This window comes from Hyperoodon ampullatus (genome assembly GCF_949752795.1).
Source record: "Hyperoodon ampullatus genome assembly, chromosome: 4".
Lineage (NCBI taxonomy): Eukaryota > Metazoa > Chordata > Mammalia > Artiodactyla > Ziphiidae > Hyperoodon > Hyperoodon ampullatus.
This window is the reverse complement of record NC_136917.1, coordinates 29080287-29102790: the sequence shown is the minus strand read 5'-3', so window position 1 is coordinate 29102790 and position 22504 is coordinate 29080287. Positions and strand designations below refer to the sequence as shown.

The 22504-nt window shown below is 45.7% G+C and overlaps 1 protein-coding gene across 4 annotated transcripts in view; it reads left to right on the top strand.

Moving 5' to 3' along the window:
* SAFB2 (scaffold attachment factor B2) overlaps positions 1 to 22504 on the top strand; it is a 34243-nt gene that overhangs the window by 3709 nt on the left and 8030 nt on the right. For all 4 annotated transcript variants that reach the window (XR_013810833.1, XR_013810834.1, XM_079701962.1 and 1 more), the window contains exons 3-14: positions 2362 to 2426; positions 2512 to 2719; positions 5094 to 5152; positions 6018 to 6045; positions 6953 to 7463; positions 7887 to 7936; positions 8461 to 8561; positions 13577 to 13726; positions 13815 to 13927; positions 17942 to 18072; positions 19367 to 19458; positions 22227 to 22363. Coding sequence is in view for 2 of the 4 variants with exons in the window: in XM_079701962.1 (XP_079558088.1) it covers positions 2362 to 2426; positions 2512 to 2719; positions 5094 to 5152; positions 6018 to 6045; positions 6953 to 7463; positions 7887 to 7936; positions 8461 to 8561; positions 13577 to 13726; positions 13815 to 13927; positions 17942 to 18072; positions 19367 to 19458; positions 22227 to 22363 (1645 nt within the window). In the remaining 2 variants the exon portion in view is untranslated. The remainder of the gene's footprint in view (positions 1 to 2361; positions 2427 to 2511; positions 2720 to 5093; positions 5153 to 6017; positions 6046 to 6952; positions 7464 to 7886; positions 7937 to 8460; positions 8562 to 13576; positions 13727 to 13814; positions 13928 to 17941; positions 18073 to 19366; positions 19459 to 22226; positions 22364 to 22504) is intronic.

Here is a 22504-nt window from a genome sequence, read left to right as displayed (position 1 = left end):
TTAGTTATATGAAGTGCTAGGTCCTCATGGTGGCCTGGTTGAAATTAGGTCCTCGAGATGAATAGGAATCAACCAGTTGGTTTCCAGAGTCTGCCACAAAGTTGGACTAAATCTGGGAATTCATGAGTAACCACTGCCTTTCAAAAGTGAAAAGTAGCTGAACTTTGTAAGTTTCATTGTAAGTAGGAACAAGGGTCCTTTCCCCAGCTCATCTAAATGCGCAAAATTGCTGGAAACTGGGTGCGTTTTGAAAGATTAAAATTTTGAATTAGGTTACGTCTGGGGTTAAAATTTGATTTTCTGGTGTCTGTGCCCGTCTCCTGTCCCGTTCCCCTCCACCCTTCAGCTTTTAGTCAGCCAAGAGCAGGCCCTTGGGATTTGGGTGTAGCCTGTCTGCCCAGCATTTGTCTCATTGTCACTCCCACTTAGGGTGCTTTTTGGTGAGGCTTTTTGGGCTGCCTCTCTTCTATTTACATTCTTTGTGGGTACTGCAGGCTACTATTTGAGGCCTAGGAATTGGGTGCAATTATCAAACATTTTTAAACAGCGTATTTTAAAAGGATATTCAGGGTTTAGATATAATGGGAGGTGGTACAGCTGAGTTTTTGAGTCAGAGCTTTGGAGCAGAGCGAAATTCTTGCATCAAATGCAGATAATAAACCTGCTAGCATTGTGGGGAGTATTAAATAATGCGAAGAGCACAGTGCCCAGTGTGTAATAAAACTACATTTTTTGAGTAATCACTGATAATAATGGCAAACGAGATAACTTAAGTGTAGACATTGCAGTTGGCATCTTTAATCAAAGATTGAGGTTTCTTCAGACTCACAGAGAGAACAGACTTGTGGTTGTGGCGGGGGGAGGTTAGGGGAGGGATGGAATGGGGGTTTGGGGTTAACAGATGCAGTGTATTATATACAGGATGGATCAACAACAGGTCCTACCGTATAGCCCAGGGACCTGTATGCAATGTCCTGTGATAAACCATAATGGAAAAGAATATGAAAAAGAAGGTATATGTATAACTGAATCACTTTGCTGTACAGCAAAATCAATAAATCAACTAAACTTCAATAAAGTAAAAATTGAGATTTCTTGCGTTTAATTTTCTCTTTTTAAAAAATTATAGAAGTGAGCTCTTATTGCTCAGTGTTTTAACCATGGTTGATGGATTGCCTTAGCCATATCCATCTGTATGTTCTACCACTGCATCTTCACACTTGCGTGTATAAAATATCCACGTGCATTTTAATGAGTAGATCTATGTGGTAACTTTGTGGACATTTTTCCATATCATTAAATAGTCTTTAAAGGCATAATTTTTTCTTTTTTAAGTTGCAAAGTGTGTGGTATGCCACAGGGTTTTGCAGGCTCGGCACTGTTGGCAGTTTGAACTGAGTGCTTCGTGGTAGGGTGCTGTCCTGTGTGTTACCGTGTGCTGCACAGCATCCCTGGCCACTGTCCACTACATGCCAGTAGCACTGCCAGTCATAACACCAAAATGTCTCCAAACATCGCCGCATTACAGCCCACGCCCGCCCTGACTCCCCATACTGGCATCCCACATTTGAGCATAACATGCCATAGTTTGCTTCCCTTTGGGATATTTAGTCTGTATGCACTCCATAGAATAAGTAACCTTTGTTTTGAATTCCTTGTCAGACATTTTGGTGCACATCCTAAGGGGAATTCCAGGATAAAGGCATGTATATTTTTAAGTCTATTGTTACATAGGGAGCCCAAAGATTTTACTTCCTTTCTGAGTCTAGAAGTTTCCACTCTCCTTCCCTTCCAGCCCCATTGAGAATACCTGACATAACTCTTAATAGTCCCTTTGCGTTCACAGAACTCAGGGTGAAAATCGACTTTATGGTAGCCTTTGCCTTTTTGCCTTGAGCCAAAAAAATAATTCCTGGGCTGAAGAATGAAGGAAGGCAGGGGGCCTGCTTACAGTGGGTGGAGTGAAGGGGAACCAGCAGGTCCGTCGTTGGGCTCGCTCTCTTAGGTTGCAGTTCTTTGGGTGCTATATGGACATTACATTTTTTAATTTACTCATTGGGAAATGCCTATGTTTATCCTTTGCTCATTTTTCTTTAGGGATGTTAGTCTTAGTTTGGAGTGGTTTTGAAATCTTTTGAAGCTTTTGGATATTTTGTGCAAAGTCAAAATACTTTGATAGTATTACAGAAATCCTAGATTTTTATGTTCCAATTGAGACAGAACTATACATGATAGAAGAACAGGCACATTTAGCTTCCCTGTAACATGTTCTCACCAAGATTGAGCTGTGTCATCCTGCATAAACTAATTATGAGGCCAGAACCTGAATGTTGTCTGATTGAACAATTATTCTGTAATTAGGACAAAAGATGGAGGAGGAAGGCACAGAAGACAATGGCCTGGAAGAAGATTCCAGAGACGGGCAGGTATGTGGCATCACAGCCGAGATGGCGGCAGGAGCTCCACATTCTGGTCCACCTGGTCGCTGACACCTTTCGTTCCTCATTACAGGAGGACATGGAAGCAAGTTTGGAGAGTTTGCAGAATATTGACATGATGGACGTTAATGTGTTAGAAGAAACCGAAGTCGAGAATAGCAGTGCTCCAGACTTCGGGGAGGATGGCGCTGACAGCATTCTCGAGTCCCTGTGCGAGAGCAAAGACTACGTGGCCGTGCAGCTGAGGGAGCTCCCAGCTCAGTTCACAGGACACTCTGTAGGTAACGCAGATGCAGTACAGCGCGCTGCACCCTGGGGCTCCTCGCTGCTTATGGGCTCTTTGTCAGAGCCAGAGCACGCAGCTAAATCACCCGTCACCATAAACAAACACTTAACTCGGTGTCTAAACCTTGGGGTAAATTATATCCATTTAAACTCCACATAGGTCAGATGTTAATTAACGGATAACTTTTCTGTATTGTTGGAGGATATTTTTATAATTGGGTAGGAGACACTTTTCTTAGCATAAGTTATAAAATGGAAGGTTGACACTGTTGATAAAAAGTATTTTTCTTAAAAAGGAAAAAGGTTTAAAAACTATAGAAAGGTAAGAAAAAAACAGTTCATAATCTCGCCATCCAGATAATCCTGTTGATATTTTAAAGATGTTTTCCGTGTATAAATTTAGACAGTTATATTAAAAGATGTGAAATACAGTGAAGAAAAGTATTTGTCCCCCCAGAAGAACCCCTCCAATTAAAGGAATCCACTATTAACTTCTTGTGTATAAGGGAGGGCTTTAATTCTGTTGCCGGTGTCGCTTTTCCAGCTTCTCACTTGTCATCTGTTGCCATAGAGCTCTCTGGTAGCCCTCCTAGAACTGATTGCCAGTTTAATCTCACCACCTTGGCGTGCCCAGCCATCTTAGTTTGGTTTTATTTAAGGCATTCTAGCTTTAAATTGGAAGAAAAAGTGCCCTTGTAGGACTGAACCTTAAACCTTAAAAGTCAAAAGTCACAAATTTCACATTATCACCACAGCTTGGCCTAGGCTAGGCAGTGAGCTTTGATTTGTCCTCTCAGTGAGATTCTGTTGTGTGTGAATTATTTCCATAGCATGGACTTGGCTTCTAACTTCTTGGTTAATGGAAACATCCAAACCTAGAAAAAGAAAAAAGTATGTGGGGAGGAGTATTTTTTTTTTTGCGGTACGCGGGCCTCTCACTGCTGTGGCCTCTCCCGTTGCAGAGCACAGGCTCTGGACGCACAGGCTCAGGGGCCATGGCTCATGGGCCCAGCCGCTCCGCGGCATGTGGGATCTTCCCGGACCGGGGCACAAACCTGTGTCCCCTGGATTGGCAGGCGGACTCTCAACCGCTGCGCCACCAGGGAAGCCCAGGGGAGGAGTATTTTTATATTTCACTTAAAAAGTTAAAAGGTTTTCTAACTTAATAACCTCTAAGATACCAGTTTTTTTGGTATAGTAGATAATAAAAAGAGAAAACAGTCAAGTTAAATGTTTGTTTTATACAAAGTGCTCTAGAAGAAAGTGCCCAGTTATTATTATTTTATCTTTTTTTTTTTTTTTTTTTGGTCAAGCTGCGTGGTTTGCGGGATCTTAGTTCCCTGACCAGGGATCAAACCCATTCCCTTGGCACTGAAAGTGTGGAGTCCTAACCACTGGACTGCCAGGGAATTCCCTATTGTTATTTTATTTTATTTCTTTTTGCGGTATGCGGGCCTCTCACCGCTGTGGCCTCTTCCGTTGCGGACCACAGGCTCCGGACACGCAGGCTCAGCAGCCATGGCTCACGGGCCCAGCTGCTCCGCGGCATGTGGGATCTTCCCAGACCGGGGCACGAACCTGTGTCCCCTGCATCGGCAGGCAGACTCTCAACAACTGTGCCACCAGGGAAGCCCCTCTATTGTTATTTGAAAAGCATTGCTACCAAGTGAAATCGGAGGAGTACAAAGTTCATTTTCCTTTTGAGTTTAGCTTTGGAAATTCTGCAGCTGGGTGGTGTATGCTGACCACCAGTGTGTGGAAACTGCCTGGGAAATGAATTTGCTCGTTCATTCATTTGGCCAGTGTGGACAGAGCGCCAGCCCTCTGTGAGCCTCTGTCAGAGTTGCTGGTGCCACCTAGTCCTGGAGTGGGCCTGGGGGCCAGGAGGCAGGTGATAAACTGAATACTGTAGCCCCCCCCCAACCCTTACCCATGGATTTGCTTTCTGAGGTTTTAGTTACCCACAGTGAACCGGGTCTAAAAATATTAAATGAAGTAAACAATTCCTAAGTTTTCAGTCGCATACCGTTCTGAGTAGCGTGATGAAACCTTGCGCCATCCTGCCGGGACGGAAATTATCCCTTTGTCCAGTTATCCACGCTATATATGTTACCTGCCTGCCAGTGTAGGAAAAAGCACAGTGTATATGGGGTCTGGTGCTGGCTGAAGTTTTAGACATCCATTGGGGCTGTGGGAGCATATCCCTTGTGGGTAGGGGGGGCCGCTGTGATTCAGCAGTGGGCTTGCAGATGGCAGTAGGCATTGTGCAGGAAATAGACGTGTAGGTGGCCTGGAAACTGGTGAGGTGTAGGCCCTGGCATTCATAATTCTGTCTCCACAAAGTAGTTTTGCATTTTGTCTTTCAGGTAGATGGAGAGGGCTTCGAGAACACTTTGGATGCTTCATCGTTGGACTTCAAAGTGCCTCCGGTAGGTTACTACCTGGTTCTGTGGCTGGAAAGCTGACGTGAATGGTTAATTTTCCATAGTGGAAAAGAGTGTAAGTGTGGGTGTGTGAACAATTCATTGAGCATCAGTCCTGAGCTGGGTGCTAGGGATAAGAGGTTGAGCCAAATTGTCAGTGTCAGGGTTTGCAGCCTAGTGGGCGTGGTGTTGATGACCAGTGAGTGTAACTAGAAAGTAGAAGTTTGGGTGATTGAGTTACAAAACCGTGAGAGGGCTTCCCAGAGGAAGTCCTATGTGTTCCAATTGAGGTCTGACAGGCCAGTCAAGGTAGCCAGGTGAAGGGGAAGAAGACTGGGGCAGGAGGGGATGGTGCATTGTAGGGATGGAGAGCACAGGGTGGGGGTGGGGATGCAGAGACAGGTGGGTCTGGCTGCCAGAGTCCAGGAGCCTTTGTCTTCCGTCCTGGGGGAGTTAGGGAGAGGTTTTCAGCAGGGTGGAGAAGGTCTTTCGTTGACACATTTCAGTTATAAAGAACAGTTCTGCGTTGGGAGAAATATATTTTTTTTCAAATCCGGTGTGATGTGTAAAGCAGCGGCCATGTGTGTGACCTCTGCCTGGACCGTGGGAGTCGTTGCCAGCTGCAGAGCCCAACTCCAAGGGGGGAATGGGACGGGCTAATATTACTGCTACCTGTCTGCTTTTGCTGGGGAGAAACCAACACAGTGAGCTTGTCATTGAATTATTGTAGAATGGCATACTTTGTTTTGAGTGGAGAAACTTGTTTGGAACAAGCATTTATTCATACTTGATTGAAAGTTGTATCTGCTAGGGGAATCTGTCCAATTTTTAAAGTGCTTTGTGGATTTTCTTTGTCTTTCCTTTTCAATAGGATATTGAAGAACCTCTATTGGAGCCAGGTACTGATAAGAGAGACACAACAGTTATGGTTTGAAAGTTTTCCCACTGTATTTTTTAAGCTGTCTATATATTTTAAGTTGTTTATGGTGTTGTAAATTATTTTAATGGTGGACAATCCAGATCGTACAAGGATCAGAGATTGGAAACCCATTCATATCACCAGATCTGTGGAAGTACCGTTCTGGTTTCTGGAGGTCAAATACATTTGGTGAGATGTAGTGATTACTTTCATCTCTCTAACCACGTACAGTGGCATTTAAGTAATTCCCCCCAACCCCATGATTCTTCCATGTGTTTCTACACATGAAACAGATCTTGTGATATTTGCTGCAGTCATTTTGATTAATGCAGTTAAGGCAGGATAAAGCGGTGGTCAGGGCACTTATAGCCTGAGAAGTGACTGGATTCCAGAAGAGGAAACAGTTTCTTCATGAAAATTTCCAACATGTTGTTCCCCTCCTGGACTGCGTTTATCTCCTGCCGGCGGAAGTTTCTGGTTTTCCGGTTGGACTGTTCCGTTCAAAGAATTTCAAAGAAATTTGGAAATTGAGCTGTCCTTGAATGGTGATAGCGTTTGATTGAGCACCTTGGACATTGGAAAAATAAGTCGAAGACCCAGACTTGAACAGAAGCATGAAGACTGTCGAGAAGCAGCCACACGGTTGTAGGTGTTTAAACCTGTGGGGCCTTTTCTCTTCCATGTAGCGTAGAGGCTTGCTCTCGCAGGCGGTTGGAGCGCAGGTAGTGTAACCAGTGTAACTTTGTGTACCCGCGGGTTTTCCAATCTCTGTGTAGCTAGCAGTTCTCTTCGTGTTAGTGTGGCAGCCGTGCCAGTTCCACATTTGTGATTGCTTTATTTCCCTGGTAATTAAACCTTGTGCCATTCTATTCCTGTTAAATCCGTAGAAAATGAGAAAATACTCGACATTTTGGGGGAAACTTGTAAATCTGAGCCAGTAAAAGAAGAAGGTTCCGAGCTGGAGCAGCCATTTGCACAGGAAACAAGTAGCGTGGGGCCAGACAGAAAGCTTGCGGAGGAAGAGGACCTTTTTGACAGCGCCCATCCGGAAGAGGGTGATTTAGATTTGGCCAGCGAGTCAACAGCACAAGCTCAGTCGAGCAAGGCAGACACCCTGTTAGCGGTAGTGAAAAGGGAGCCCGTGGAGCAGACAGGCGATGGCGAGAGGACGGACTGTGAGCCTGTAGGGCTAGAGAAGCCAGTTGAGCAGAGTAGTAAAGCCTCAGAGCACACGGAAGCCTGTAGCGAGGAGGCCTCGGAAGCGCCCCCGGAAGCCTCAAGCCCAGACCCCAGGGATAGCAAAGAAGACGTGAAGAAGTTTGCTTTTGAAGCTTGTAATGAAGTCCCTCCGGCTCCTAAAGAGTCCTCAGCCAGTGAGGGCGCTGATCAGAAAATGAGGTTTGTTTTTTCTCAGTTTTAGACCAGACGCTATCTCCTTTTCATTGGTCATTTAATGACACACATAAGCTGTTGTTTCTGCAATTGGCCAGCCAGACTGATGCAATTATAGTTTACTTCTAAAGTTTTATTTCTCTTTGTGTATTTTTAATGGGTGATTTCAATTCCTTTTGTTTTTCTCAACCTACTCTGGTTGTGCTCTTAAATCGTTAAGTGTTATCTTCAGCTAAATCGAATTGACTTTTAAGAATCTGCCATTGTATTTGGGGGGTCAGATTTCCAGTATAAGCTTGTAAAGGTGCTGTTAAAATTTTATTTCAGACTAATTTTCTGGTAGGTATTCAGTTTTAGCACATAATCATACTTTGATTTAGTTGTCTTTCATTTTATTCCTGTACGAGTAACATTAACTTTTGTCTCTAGCTCTTTTAAGGAAGAAAAAGATATAAAGCCAATCATTAAAGATGAAAAAGGTATGATTTAATTTACATGGCAGGGAGCCATCTACGGATCCCTTGTTTTGGGAGGGAGGGGCCTGCAAGTATCCACAATTTGGATACAGTAGTTGGTTTTATTTTGGATTACTGGAATTAATCATCTAATGGTATCTTGAGAGACTAGTTTTAAATGTTGATGAGCTTCTGTATTTTATGTCTTTATTGTGATTATTGCTTATGGAATAGTGAAAGTTCTATTATAGGACAGGTTCACCTGTGGAATAATAGAATTTTAGAAAGTGCTATCTTGGTTGAGAGCTGATCATTGAAGCCATTTCAGTTTGTAACTGACGAGACGTGATTATTCCTTGAGTAAGAAAACTCAGTTTCTGTGATCCAGATTTTTCGTTTTCTGTCCAGTTTGTTGGTGGTAATTCTTGACTCAGAGGAGTTGAGACTGGATTTAGTTAGGGTTTAAGAGAGGGCTACATCTTAGGAGGAGTGGTCGAGCTTACTGTTTTGCCTTGAGGTAAAGCATAATCATCTCCCCCCTGCTTCAGGTCGAATCAGCAGTAGTTCTGGAAGGAATCTGTGGGTCAGTGGACTGTCTTCCACAACTCGAGCGACAGATCTGAAGAACCTTTTCAGCAAATATGGAAAGGTACACTCCCCTTGACCTCCTGTCACCGTGCCTTGATTTGGCATTAAAATATAATAAATCTAAGAGTTTAGAAACTTGATACTCGCTGTTAATTGTATTGGTTCTTATTTCTGGGTGGGGGGAAAACAAATAAGAACAAAAACTCCAAGGAGGGGGACCCAGCCAGTGGTGGGTAGTAAGCCTTGTTTCCTGGTTGAGAGTGGATGACAGGCAGGGTAGACAGCTTATAGAACGCTGCTCAGAGAAGGTATGTAAAAGCTACAGTCTACATGTCCCTGCTGTGCTTCCAAGTTCTCTTGAACAAACTATCTTTTAGCCAATAGAAAACTTGAAGCTGGCATGATGAGGTGTTTTCCCTTAACGGTAAGTGAAGAGTTGGTCTTCATGTATCTTCTATCATCTAAAGTATATAGTTTGAGAATTGGAACAGGACAGTGGCTTAAAAATAAATCAACTGGGGACTTCTCTGGTGGTCCAGTGGTTAGGACTCCACGGCTTTCACTGCTGGGGGCGTGGGTTTGATCCCTGGTTGGGAAACTAAGATCCCACAAGCCGCGTGGCCAAAAATAAAGTTAATTAAAAAAATTTTTTTTACTAATATATCTACTGATATATTGGTCACGGGAGCAGGAGGAAAGTAATACAGTTCAGAAGCCTTCCGAGGAACATTTAAGAATGATTCTGTTGTCTTGGAATTAGGTAGTGAAATAGTCTTATCAGAAGCCTTAATGACTGCCCTGGTCTGCTGGGGGCCTGTGGGGATTGACCCTCGGGAGAGAAGTAGGCGAGGTACCGCTCAGCGGCAGCAAGTTGCAGGGATTCCAGGCAGAGGTTTGGCATCTTTGTCATCCTGGCTGCCCAGGTCATTCCTTTGCTCAGGTCCTTGTTCCCCAAGTAAGTGTTAGTGAAGGGGTTAGGGAATGAAGCAGACAGGACCCAGAAGAAGCATTCCAAAGGGTGTAGAAGACTGTTAAGCCCAAACCTATTCGCTCACTTATTTAGAATCAGGCACTGATTGTAAAGCCAAAGCAAACAGATACACGGGCATTGACATAGATCTTACATTGGTGGAAGATGGTTTAAGAAATAAATACGTAACAATGTGTTATTATAAGTATATTGAAGATTACAGTATGCCATCAGTGTGTGGTAGGAAGGCCTAATTTAGATTTGGGAAGTAGGTTCAGCAGTCGTCGCTGAGGAAGTGACATTTAGGCCAAGGGCTGCGTGATTAGTTTGCCTTGCCCTCGGAGCTCAGCTCTGAACCAGAGCAACAGGACCTAGGAAGGCCCCGCAGCGGGACAAGGCTCTGGAAGTGGATGAGCAGACAAAGGCTTCTGTGAGGAGCTTGATAGCAGAGGACAGGAAGCAGGGAAAGGGCACAGATAGGAACATGGGAGCTTTTTGTGGTATCTGCTCTCACTTAGGTTTTATCTGTCATCGGAAGTGATGCCCTTATAAGGATAATGTTTGATGGAAAAGTCAAATGGCCCCATGATTAGCTCAGCCCTCTCGTTGAGGAGAGGGAAGAAGGCAAAGCTTCATCTCTGATATGCGAACTGACACCTGTATCCATTCAGCAGAGGCTCTGGCCCTGTATGGGGTGCTTTGGACAGATCAGGGCTTTCTTCAGGCAGAAGTGCAAATGTCAAGGTCTGCAGGGATCCTAGGGAGCATGTATCCCCCTCACCATCTCACAGTCGGGTACACTGAGGTCCAGAGAGAGGAGAGCACTTGTTCACGTTGACCCACTCAATTCAGAGGAGGTCACAGCCAGAAGCCATGGCTCCTGTGTCTCAGGCTTTTTGTATATCCCAACCCTCACATCTTTGAATGTCCTCCGGGAACGTTTACACTTAACGGAAGCATTGGTATGGTAGAGTTTAAATCTGTGCTCTTGCTCTGTGTTTTGTATCTGTCCTGTTTCTTCTTGGATTCCTTGTACCTGTTTGCTGTTCTTTTTTTTTTTTTTTTTTTTTTTTGATATGGACCATTTTTAAAGTCTTCACTGAATTTGTTACTGTATTGTTTCTGTTTTATGTTTTGGTTTTTTGGCTGCAAGGCGTGTGGGATCTTAGCTCCCTGACCAGGGATCGAACACAGACACCCTGAATTGGAAGGTGAAGTCTTTTTTTTAAGACATTAAAAATTTTTTTAATGTTTTTTAATTTATTTTTGGCTGTGTTGGGTCTTTGTTGCTGCGCGTGGGCTTTTCTCTAGTTGTGGCAAGTGGGGGCTACTCTTCATTGTGGTGTGTGGGCTTATTGTGGTGGCTCCTCTTGTTGCAGAGCACAGGCTCTAGGTGCGCAGGCTTCAGTAGTTGCGGCATGCGGGCTTAGTTGCTCCGCGGCTTGTGGGATCTTCTCAGACCAGCAATCGAATCTGTGTCCCCGGCGTTGGCAGGTGGATTCTTAACCACTGAGCCAGCAGGGGAGTCCCTGGAAGGCGAAGTCTTAACCACTGGACTGCCAGGGAAGTCCCTGTTTATCTGCTTGATTTTGCATTGCATAGTTTTTTTTTATGATTTGTGCCTTATTAGCTATATCTAGTCTATGTAACTAGTTTCTATTTTAGTTCCTTGAGGTGTAAAGTTGGGTTGTTTATTGGAGATTTTTCTTGTTTCTTGATGTAGGCATTTATTTCTGTGAACTTTCCCCTTAGATTGCTTTTGCTGCATCTCATAAATTTTGGTATGTTGTATTTCCAGGTTCATTTGTCTCGAGGTGTTATTTGATTCATCACAGTCTATCTCCCAGTTACTTTATACCAGTTCCTAAGTAGTATGAGAGCCTTACAGCAGTGCACTGCCATTTTCTCCTCCAGCCTTTGTGACGTTATCATACGTTTTACTTCTATTTAATAAAGCACACAGTGCATTATTGGCTTTTTTTTTGGTGAGTTGTTTTGTTTTTAAAGAAAAGTGGGTTTTTAGTTACTCATGTGTATTTACCATTTTGGGGTGCTCTTTTTTTCCTTTTTGTTTGTCCACGTTCCCCCTGGGTATCATTTTCCTTCCTCCTTAAACATGTCTTGTAGTGCAGCATTGTGGACGGTGAATTCTCAACAGCATATGCATGCCTGAGAAAGCTGTTGCTTTGCCTTTGTCTTGCTGGGTATAGAATTCAAGGTTGGCTGCCTTCCTCCAGGTGGCACAGCCACTCTGCTCCTTCTCGCTTGCGTCCTCTCCAACCAGCCGGCTGTCATGCTCACCTTTGCTCCTTAGTGTCTGTGCGTCTTGTCTTCCTCTGGCTGCCTTCCCGATTTCTCTTTACCACCGGTTAAGTTTGCTGCTGCTGTGCTTTGGTTTCGTTGGCGAAGGTTTTTTCCTGTGCTGCGTGTCTATGAGGACATATTGCTGTTGCTCTGGTTCGTTTTGTTTTTTCTGTCTTTTTTCTCGGTTTCATTTCAAATGGTTTTTCTTACTACATCTTCAAGTTCCCTAATTTTTTCTTTTGTCATGTCTGTTCTCAGGCCCATCTGGTGTAGTCTTTTCCAGAAATTCGGTTTGGGTATTTTTATTTTTATTTATTTATTTATTTATTTATTTATTTGCGGTACATGGGCCTCCCATTGCTGTGGCCTCTCCCATTGCGGAGCACAGGCTCCGGACGCGCAGGCTCAGCGGCCATGGCTCACGGGCCCAGCCGCTCCGCGGCATGTGGGATCTTCCCGGACCAGGGCATGAACCCGTGTCCCCTGCATCGGCAGGCGGACTCTCAACCACTGCGCCACCAGGGAAGCCTCTGTTTGGGTATTTTTAAACATCTTCCATGTGCTTACCTGACGTGCTCAGTTGTTGCTCTGCCTTCTGGAACATACAGGATACGGCCCTCCTTGTTCACTAGTTCTGTCATTGTGTCATTTCTGTTGACTTTGTCCTTTTCTGTGCTAGAGCCCTGTTTTCCTGCTCCTTGGCTAGCTAGCCTTGTTGTCTTTGATGCCACGTGATAACTTTCACCTTGTTGGGTGCTGGTCCTTCCTGTGTCCCCATAAATGTCTTTGCGCGTTTGCTGGGTCACAGTTCAGTCACTTGCTCCTTCTGAGGCTTGTTAAGCTTCACCAGTCAGGCTAGGGCAGCCTTTAGCTCTGGCCAGCTTTGTCCACTCCTGAGGCTGGACCCTTCTGAGTACTCAGCCTCACGTCCCCGGGAATTACAGGCTCTTCCACTCTGGCTGGTGGGGTCACTCCGGTAACAGTGAACCGTTTATGGTCCTGAGTGAGCCCAGGGGATTGTTCCCTCTGCCCGTTACTGGTGGGTGTCTGTCTAGCCTGGGTGGTCACCTCACACAAGTGCACTGTTGTGGGCAGCCCTCTCCTCTGTGGTATTCTCATTGCTTGCTGCCTTCATCTCCTCTGACTCTGAGCTCTGTCTGTTCAGGGATGCTGCCCCTCACTCCCTCCCTGTTGCCGGCTGGAACTTCTAGGTGGTGTGCCAGGGCAGTCATAGGAGACACCCCTCGGGTGTTCCCCCCTTGCAGGGGTCACCATCCTATGCGGCCTGCTGTCCGGTGTCTGAAAACACTTGTTGCCCACATTTCCTCCGGGTTTTTAGTTTCAGGCAGCAGGAGGGTTACTGCTTGGTATTCTGTCCTGGCTGGAAGTGGAAGCCCTCTCTGCATCACGTCAGAGCTGTTCTCAGCCCGGGCCTGCATGAATTGGGGTGCATTTCTGAGTCAGCATCCTCATAGCTTTCCATGGGAACAGTGGAATTGGAGAAAAAGGTCTGAGTGGGAAGGACTTTTGATTAATTAACAGGTTGTGGTTAATGAAGTCTAACTGTCTTTAGCTTCTCTTGTTTGTATTTTGTCACTGTGAGAGCTAATCTTAGAAGCAATTGTATTTTGATAGGTCAGGATTTATTAGAACCACTTTAATAACTTGTTACGAAGAACAACAATTTCCAGAGCAGTAAAAACAAGTGGAAATGATTCTGATGATCAGTTAACTGCTAGCAGTGCTTGATACGTAGTGTGGTTATTTGCATGAGAAAATAAGAGTACCCTTTTCTCACAAAGGTTGTTGGAGCCAAAGTGGTGACCAATGCCCGCAGTCCCGGGGCCCGGTGCTACGGGTTTGTCACCATGTCAACGTCCGATGAGGCCACAAAGTGTATCAGCCATCTCCACAGAACTGAGCTTCATGGAAGAATGATCTCTGTTGAGAAGGTAAGGCTCTTTTTGCTGCTGTAACTCACAAAGCTCACAGGCCAGAAGACCTGGTCCCTAACCTGTTTCTGTCTGTGTTGTATTTTAGGCCAAAAACGAACCTGCTGGGAAAAAGCTGTCTGACAGAAAAGAATGTGAAGTGAAGAAGGAAAAATTGTCTAATGTTGACAGACATCATTCTGTGGAGATCAAAGTTGAAAAGTAAAATGCTTTATTAAAACCTTTCTCTTCAGAGGAGGGCAGGTGGCAGCCACAGGGTCACCAGCTCCTTATTTAAATCTTGGGTGGTTTTTGGCATCTTGCTGCCACTTAGTATTTATGTCCAAGCAAGTTAGTAATCTGTTGAAAAAATAACACAGACTGAAAGATGTTTGAACAACACGGGTTTGAACTGCTCAGGTCCGCTCACACAGGCAGTTTTTTCAGGAGTAAATACTACAGTACTACAGGTGCGGAGTTGGTTGAACCTGCAGGTGTGGAACCGTGGATAGGGAGAGCCGATTATGAAGTTACATGTGGATTTTCGACTGGGGGGTCGGCACACCAATCCCCATGCATTTCAAGGGTCAGCTGTGTTTTTACTTCATTCTTGACATTCTGAGCCCTTGCATGACCTCTCAAACCTTGGAATCATTTCCTGGTCCACATTGATCTTTGTGCACTTCTTGTATTTTATCACAGCAACTGCAGAAGCCCAGCTTTGCAAAGACAGTTTCATCCAAAGGAATGTAGCCTGATATAATGAAACGAGTGACCACAAGCTAGTAGTTCACGTGTTGTCTGGCAGATAGTATTTCTTTGTTTCCCTCAGAAATTTAAAATATCCCAGGACAGTTGTGAGTTCACCCATCCTGGTGTACCTTGGCACCGTAGTTTGGGAACCACAGGTCTGAGAGACTACCGTTATAAAGGAGGTGATTTGCATCTTTAATCAAGATGAAAACAGGGACAGACCTTTCAAAGCAAGCATTCCTTATTGATACTTTTACCAAAATTGTAGGTTTATCTTTTTTGAGAAGGTAGACTTTGTTGACGGACTTGACAGGGTGCTATTCTCAGAATGCACAGTTTATGTTGAGTTTGTATTGTCGGCACAGGTTGTTTTCATTTCTAGGTCCACTCCCTAAAAATTGAATCTTGCTGAGAATGTCAGTCTCACAGTAATTCCATTTTTCTGGGTTTTTTTTTTTAATGTAAGAAAATTTATAGTTAAATAAACATGACTATGGGCATTACGTTCATAAGTTAAACTTGGTTTTTAAAGATGTACTTATCCATCTTCATTGTAGCCAAATTGGAATTTGTAAACCCAGGAGAAATGCATGTCAGATTAGTTTTTTTGTATTTAGGGGTGAGATCGTAATTTTATCGGCAACTTCTCCAAAGAGACACATCTTGTTGGTAGTGCTAAAAACCTGTACTGGGGGAACATGGGGAGCTATTGGGAGTTCTTGGTATTGTTAGCACCTTGAGATGCATTTCATATGTTGATTTTCTGATCACAAAAGTGAGACATGTTTATGGGGAAAGGGAAGGGATGTAATAACAAGTTAGCGTGTGTGGTTTCCGCAGCCCTGGAACGATGCTGTGAGGTCTGTGCTCTGTGTGGAAGGAGAGACAGCTCAGAAAGGAGCAGCGCCGGGCCTGAGGCGAGCAAGGGGTGGCTACCCCCAGCGCAGGGCTGCTTAACTGGGTGATGAGCTTAAAATGAAACCAAACTGCTTTCAAGTGGTTTGTGTAGGAGGCTGAGCATTTTAAAGTTTGTTTTTAATCTTACTCTCTTCAGTGAACACCCTCATTTGACCTTTTGTGTGGGTTTTTTTTTTTGGCTGCATTGGGTCTTCCTTGCTGCGTGGCTTTCTCCAGTTGCGGCGAGTGGGGGCTACCCTTCGTTGTGGTGCGTGGGCTTCTCATCGCGGTGGCTTCTCTTATTGCGCAGCACAGGCTCTAGGCGCGTGGGCTTCAGTAGTTGTCGCACGTGGGCTCAGTAGTTATGGCTCACAGGCTCTAGAGCTCAAGGCTCAGTAGTTGTGGCGCACGGGCTTACTTGTTTCGCGGCATGTGGGATCTTCTTGGACCAGGGCTCGAACCTGTGTCCCCTGCATTGGCAGGGGGATTCTTAACCACTGCGCCACTGGGGCTGTCCCTGACCTTTCGTTTTTAAGAATTTCTAGGTTTGGTAGTCAGCCTAAGTGACATAGAGAAGCTTTTCCTAAAGAGGTTGCTTGTCTTGGATGAGTTTTTATGTAATTGCCATTTGGAAAGCACACACAGATGTCAAGCATGATCTCACTACCCAGGGCTGACACTTTTGGTAGCTATTCCTCTGGTCTTTTTTTCCTACATATATATTTTTTAGAAATTGCTTTTTAGGGAATTCCCTGGCAGTCTAGTGGTTAGGACTCTGTGCTTTCACTGCCGAGGGCCCAGGCTGAAACCCTGGTTGGGGAATTAAGATCCCATAAGCTGCGTGGCACAGCAAAAAAAAAAAGAAAGAAATTGGTTTTTAACTTAATTAGTGTTATCAAGAAGTCCATTTGTGTCTAGGAGGTGCTGTGTGAGTCCAGAACAAGTAGGAAGGGTCTCCCTTCAAGACATTTTGTAAGGCTACTGGGAGGGAGAGGGTGCTGCCCCGGAACAGTGGAAAAGGCACGTCAGAGATGGTTCCTAGGGTTTATTTGCAGTCAGGTAGTGAGCAGAAGCAGTCTCTAATCTGTCAGAAGAGAACCGGGAAATAACAGTGGGCTGTGGTGCAGCAGTCGAAAGGACCCAGATCTGTGCCTGTGTCCACACAGCCCAACCGGCAGGGCATGCGGTGAAAGGCATTGTAGAGCAGCACACGAGGACCATCCCGCTGTGTCAGTCTTAAGAAACCTAGAGCATCACTGTAGGGCGTCATGGTTACGGGAATATGCAAGTGAAGCCAGGAGAGGTGGATCCACACGATTGACAGTAAAGGCACTGGTGGTGGCTGTCACAGGGATGGAGACTGTCACAGGGGTGGCTGTATCTAGAGTGTCTTGTGTTGTAAAGGGAAAGCAGTATGTTACAAACATTTACAGTTTTCAGTTCTGATAGACACCATCAGTTATTATTTTGTTTCATTTTGAAATTGAATATTTCTCAAAATAAAGTTTTGTTTTTTGTTTTTTTTTTTTTTGCGGTACGCGGGCCTCTCACTGCTGTGGCCTCTCCCGTTGCGGAGCGCAGGCTCAGTGACCATGGCTCACGGGCCCAGCCGCTCCGCGGCATGTGGGATCCTCCCGGACCGGGGCACGAACCCCTGTCCCCTGCATCGGCAGGCGGACTCTGTCAACTACTGCGCCACCAGGGAAGCCCTAAATACAGTTTTAAAGCTTCATGCTGTGGAAGTTTAGGAGGGAGGAAGTGTGAGCTGAGGGGCATCTGGGAGAGGTTTCCTTGGGCATCCTGAGCTCTGCCTGGGTGGTGGGAGGAGAGGGCAGGTGGTGCTTGTTAGCGGACCCCATAGGGCCTGGCTTTTCCATCCTGGACCCTGGCACGCAATGGGCATTTTTTAAGTGTGGAGTTTAACTGCCAGGGACAAACAGCAGTAGGGAATGTGGGGGACACGTTTGAATGGCAGCGACGATTTGTTTGACTACTTAGCATGAAACTGCCTTCAGTTGAAATGGCACCAGCAGTTTCCATATTTGCTGGCACCTCACGTGCCATTTTGCCTCCCCCAAAGCGTGCAGAAATTAGCAGGTGTGGTGGGGGGGTGGTCCGGGTGGGGTGTCCAGGGCTTCCTGCAGCAGGCACTGCCCCTTCTTGTACTGTACCTCCATTCTGTTTTATACTCTGCTTTTTGGAAAAAGTGTTTTTCCCTATAAAACTTAAAAGTAATATTCCACACATACAAGATGAAACATTTGAAGTTAGTTTTTAACAAGCTTTCCTGTATAATTGGAGTGTTTCTCATGTCTGCTTCTGGGCCTGTTTACGCACTGGTACATCTGGCATTTTGGGAAGACACCCCGCGAGCCTGTAGTTTCATCCAGCATGTTTTTAGATGCGGCAGGTAACTTAAGTGGGAAGGGGCTGTATCTAAAGGGGGTATTATCATTACCACAGTTTTCAAATAATTTTTTCCCTTCAACTGGCAGCGGGCGGGTTTGCTTTGTGTGGAAGTCTGAGTGTGAGCTACTCCTGTGAGAATCTCAGGACCTCAAGTGTGATCACCATGTTTCTAAACAGAACTGTAATTAAGAAGGAAGAGAAGATGGAGAAGAAGGAGGAAAGAAAACCTGAAAACATTAAAAAGGAAGAAAAAGATGAAGATGAGCTGAAACCAGGAGCAGCCAATCGGTCCCGAGTCACCAGATCAGGTGATGAGAGTCTGTGGAGTGTTCACAAGAAGGGAAGAGGTGGCGAGGGCGGCAGGTGGGTTGCATGGAGTGAGGGCCCAGCAGGCTCGGTGCCTTTTGCTGAGCTGTGCTGTGTGCAGGAAGCTCTTAGAGGACAGAGCCTCCGGTAATGGGGAAACGGCCAAAAGGGGGTTCTCCGCAACATCAGAAATCTGTAGTTTTTCTGGTCGGGATCTGTGTTTATTGGTGGCTCAGTGACCTGGGTGTTGGCTTTTCCTGAGTCTCCGATAGAATAGAAGGTGGGATTTGCAAGAGCGAGGTGTCCTGGTTCCTGTGACTAATTCCATGCAGTTCTGCAAGTATGTCATCGAGTTTTTCTTGCATTTATGTTAAAACCAGATATAGTAAAAAAAAAAAAAGAAAGAAAGAAAAGAAAAAAATGTAGAGAAAACTAAAACCTCAGAGCATCTATACCCATTATAAAAGTTTATTGTGCAATGCACTTTCAGGTTTGCATGAGACTCCACAGAAAGTTTTGTGGGGAAAAGTGAAACCAGTGCACTCCCCCACACACACACGCCCTCCACCCCCCTTAAAACAGAAACAACCCAACCATCTGGAACCTTGGAATTTGGTACGGCACATTATAAGTTACATCTCAAGTGTTTGGAGTAATTTACCAGCAGTCTCAAGAGCACTGTATTTTTAAAATGTTCTTCAGTATTGTAAATCTCCCTAAATCAGTAATTGTTCCGGTGGTTAGAGCCTGCTTATCGTTTCATTGAGGGGAAAATCAGTTTGGAAGCCTTTATTGCGGTAGATGAATGAGGGGAGCCCACCTGTCTGGCGGGGCCCTCTGAGTTGGCAGGCCGTGTCTGACTCAGCACAGGGGCCTGGGTTCTGCAGAGCTCTCCAGAACGTGTGGGAGGAATGCACGTCGAAGTGCATGATCCCTGCAGCACTGGGGTTTAGCATGGGGGTGAAGGAGGCCCGAGTGTGGGACGTGTTTGTGCCCACGTTGCAGAATGCAGTTTAATTCCCGTTTACGCTGTAAGGTGTGAACAGATCACGCCACTTCATTCCAGACGAGCAAAGGCCTGTCGGGGTGCCCTGTCCACCTCAGACCTGCTGTTGCCATGTGGGCGTCACTGACTTCACGTCACAGAGGGGAGAGAGATGGGGCGCCGAGGCTCCAGAGCTTATCAGTAGTCATTGGAGGGCACGTCCAGAGCCCCCGGTTGGCGGGGCTGCTGCCTGCGGTCAGGAGGGGGGGCGGTCAGCATGATTTCATAAGTGGCTGTGTTTTCTCCTGAAGGAAGCAGAGGCATGGAACGAACAGTCGTGATGGATAAATCGAAAGGGGAGCCTGTCATTAGTGTGAAAACCACAAGCAGGTCAAAGGAGAGAGTAAGTATAGCTTCTGCTCTCTCAAGTCCGGCTGGTTCTGATGGTGGTTTAACAACCACTCTGATTTGCGGTATGAGAACAACGTTGTTTCACCTTTGAAATGTTAAGAAAAAGAACTCAAAAGGTGTATTAACTATTTAGAGTATATGTACAGGCACGAACTAGGTTCTGAAACTTACTTCAAAACAATACTTAACGGTGTTTGCTCCCCATAAATGTGTTGACCCTTTGCCAGTCTTGTTAGGTTATAGGTTATACTGTTTTCTAGAAGGAGAATTGATTCACAAATTGGATGGAATGGGCAAGACCCAGGGCTTGTCAAGTTGGAAGGCAGGTTCTACTCTTTGGTTAATCTAATAGTACTTTATTTATTTTCTTTAGTTTTTCTAGTCTCCTATTAAATTAACCAAAAAGAAAAGTAGAGTCCACCCTAAAACTGTCTTCCATGTTATCAGAGAATGAGCTCCATTGCTTCTGTGGTCCATGCTGCTGGACAAACTAGTTGCTTGTCCATTTTGCTTCTACTCTGGAAAACAAAACCCTCTGCATCCAGCTGAAGGTTCTAACTAAAAGGCTAATGAGGAGAGTAGTGCTGTGTTAGTGAGTGCAGAGCTAACAGTATTCATCCAAGAACACTTATGGTCTTGAGACTTAATTTTGAAATGAACATTTGGGTTCTATAAAGTAGCAGTTCCTAATGCTGTTTTTCCTCTGGGCTATAGGAAAATCATAAAATACAGAGAAATCTAGAGAAGAAAACCCAAAAAGGCCTATAATTTTACCACCCAAATAACTCTGATGTTAAAAAAGTAAGTAATAGCGCAGGCCTGATTAGAACATACACGTAGTATAGAAAGATACAAGGTAAGCGAAGCAGAAGCCTGTGCTTTGCATGGGCTCCTCTCAAAGGGCATTACACATGCGGCACACGTGTCTGCACTCAAACACCATGGGGAAAGCGTCTTCCCATAACTTGCCGCTGTACACCTCTTTGTATGTGATGTCTTGGAGAGCTTTGTGTATTGAGACATACAATTCTGCTTTTTCTACTTAAAAAAAATTTTTTTTAATGTGAAATAATTACAGATTCACAGGAAATTGAGGCCCAGGAACCCGTCACCTGGTTTCATCCAGTGGTTCCATCTCGTGTAACTGTGTAGCACAGTCGCAGAGCCAGGAGGGTGGCATGGGGGTGTGAACAGTGCTAGGACATTTTGTCACCCGTGTAGATTTGTGTCCCATCACCACAATCCAGATGCAGAACTAGTCCATCAGCACAAAGACCTCCTCCTTGGTATCCCTTTATTGTCACACCCAGCCCACCAGCCCATCCCCAGTGCTGGGAAACCTCTAACCTGTCTTACATCACCAGCATGTTGTCGTTGTGAGGAAGTGTATAAATGGAATCATGCAACCGTGACCTTGAGATGGGCCTTTTCCCTCAGCGTGATGTCCCTGAAATCCATCCAGGTGGTGGTGTGTGTACTTTTCTTTGTAAAGCTTGTATCATTCAGCTTATGGATGCACCTTGATCATTTTTAACCAGTCCCCTGGTGACGGACACTTGGCTGTTTCCACATCCCCTATTGAAAATGGCTGCAGTGCAACATTTGCGTGCACGCCTCTTGGCAGTGCTGGTCCAAAGCCGCCAGGACGTTGTTCGTTGTGGTAGATACGATCAGAGTGCCCTTCAGCAAGGTTATGGAGGATACTTAGGTTCACTGAGTGTGTAGCGTGTGCTGGGCCGCTAGGAAGTGGCCGAGGCCAGGCTGTGAACTTGGAGTCGGATTCGGCACCTCCATTGCCATGCTGGCCTCCCCAGAAGATCACATCCGTACCTCGGAACATAGGGCATTTGCCCTTCCTCACTCCAGCCTGCAGTGTATGTGATCAGACTCTCAACTCTGCCCATCTTGAGGGTAATGGCGATGTTTCGGGTTGCAGATCTGTCCCTGTAATGAGGGTGTCCTCTGTGTCCCCCTCCTTTGCCTATCTTTCTTTTGGATATCTTTGTCTTTCATTGATGTTTTTGCCCCTTAGTGAGCAAATTAAGAAAATAAGCTGAGGAGCTTTTTAATAATATCTCCCAGGCCCCCCTTCCCTGGAGATTCTGAGGTGGCGGGTCTGCAGGAGGCCCTGGGTTCTGAGCTACTGGGAGAGTCTGCTTGTGGCCCGTTTGGGAGTCCCAGCCTTTGACAGCCTCAGAAATGGGTATTGGCTGTCAGTGTTTCCTGCCTTCTCCCAGAAATGGAAGAGCATAGAAGTTGCCCACTGGTACTTTCTACCTTACTGGCAGTTCTGTTTTACATTCAACTGCCTTTGGCTTGCTCTGTTTTGAGGCCACCTGCCTGAGGCCTGAGCCAATAGCTGAGAAGTGAAAAACGCAGCCCCTCCTCCAGCTGTCTGTCTAGACAGCTGCTTCCACAGCTTTCCCAGTGAACGAAGGGGTCGCTGCGGGCATCGAGTGCACGTGCCCCGTGCCTCTGGGGAGCCTCGTTTTGCTTTAGATAATGCAGAGCCTTGGCTCTGCTGCTGCAGAAAAACTGCTGAGGTTTCACCCCACCTCTTCTCTTCCATTAATGCCCTTTGAAAGCAAGACTCTAACAGTGTAACTCAGATGGCGGTGTGAGGCGGCCTGTGCTGGGGCCTCCCTGTAAACCACATGGGATTGAAGGATCTTAGTCTAGTCCAGATGTGCATACTCTACTTGCGTCGTGCATCTGTTGTCAGCATTTTCCTAACATTAATAAACCAATTTTGGTAAACAGAGCTCAAAGAGTCAGGATCGCAAATCGGAAAGCAAAGAGAAGAGAGACATCTTGTCCTTTGACAAAATCAAAGAGCAAAGGGAACGAGAGCGCCAGAGGCAGCGGGAACGGGAAATCCGAGAGACAGAGAGGCGGCGGTGAGTGGGGGCCGAGCGAGGCCGGCGGGTCCGTGGTCTCCTCTTGGGAGGGTTGCTCTTCCTCCCAAGCGAGTCGCCTGTGTGGCTGTGGCTCACTGGCCTCCTAGTGTGTTTCCTCTGAGACCGAAAGGCGGGGGCGTT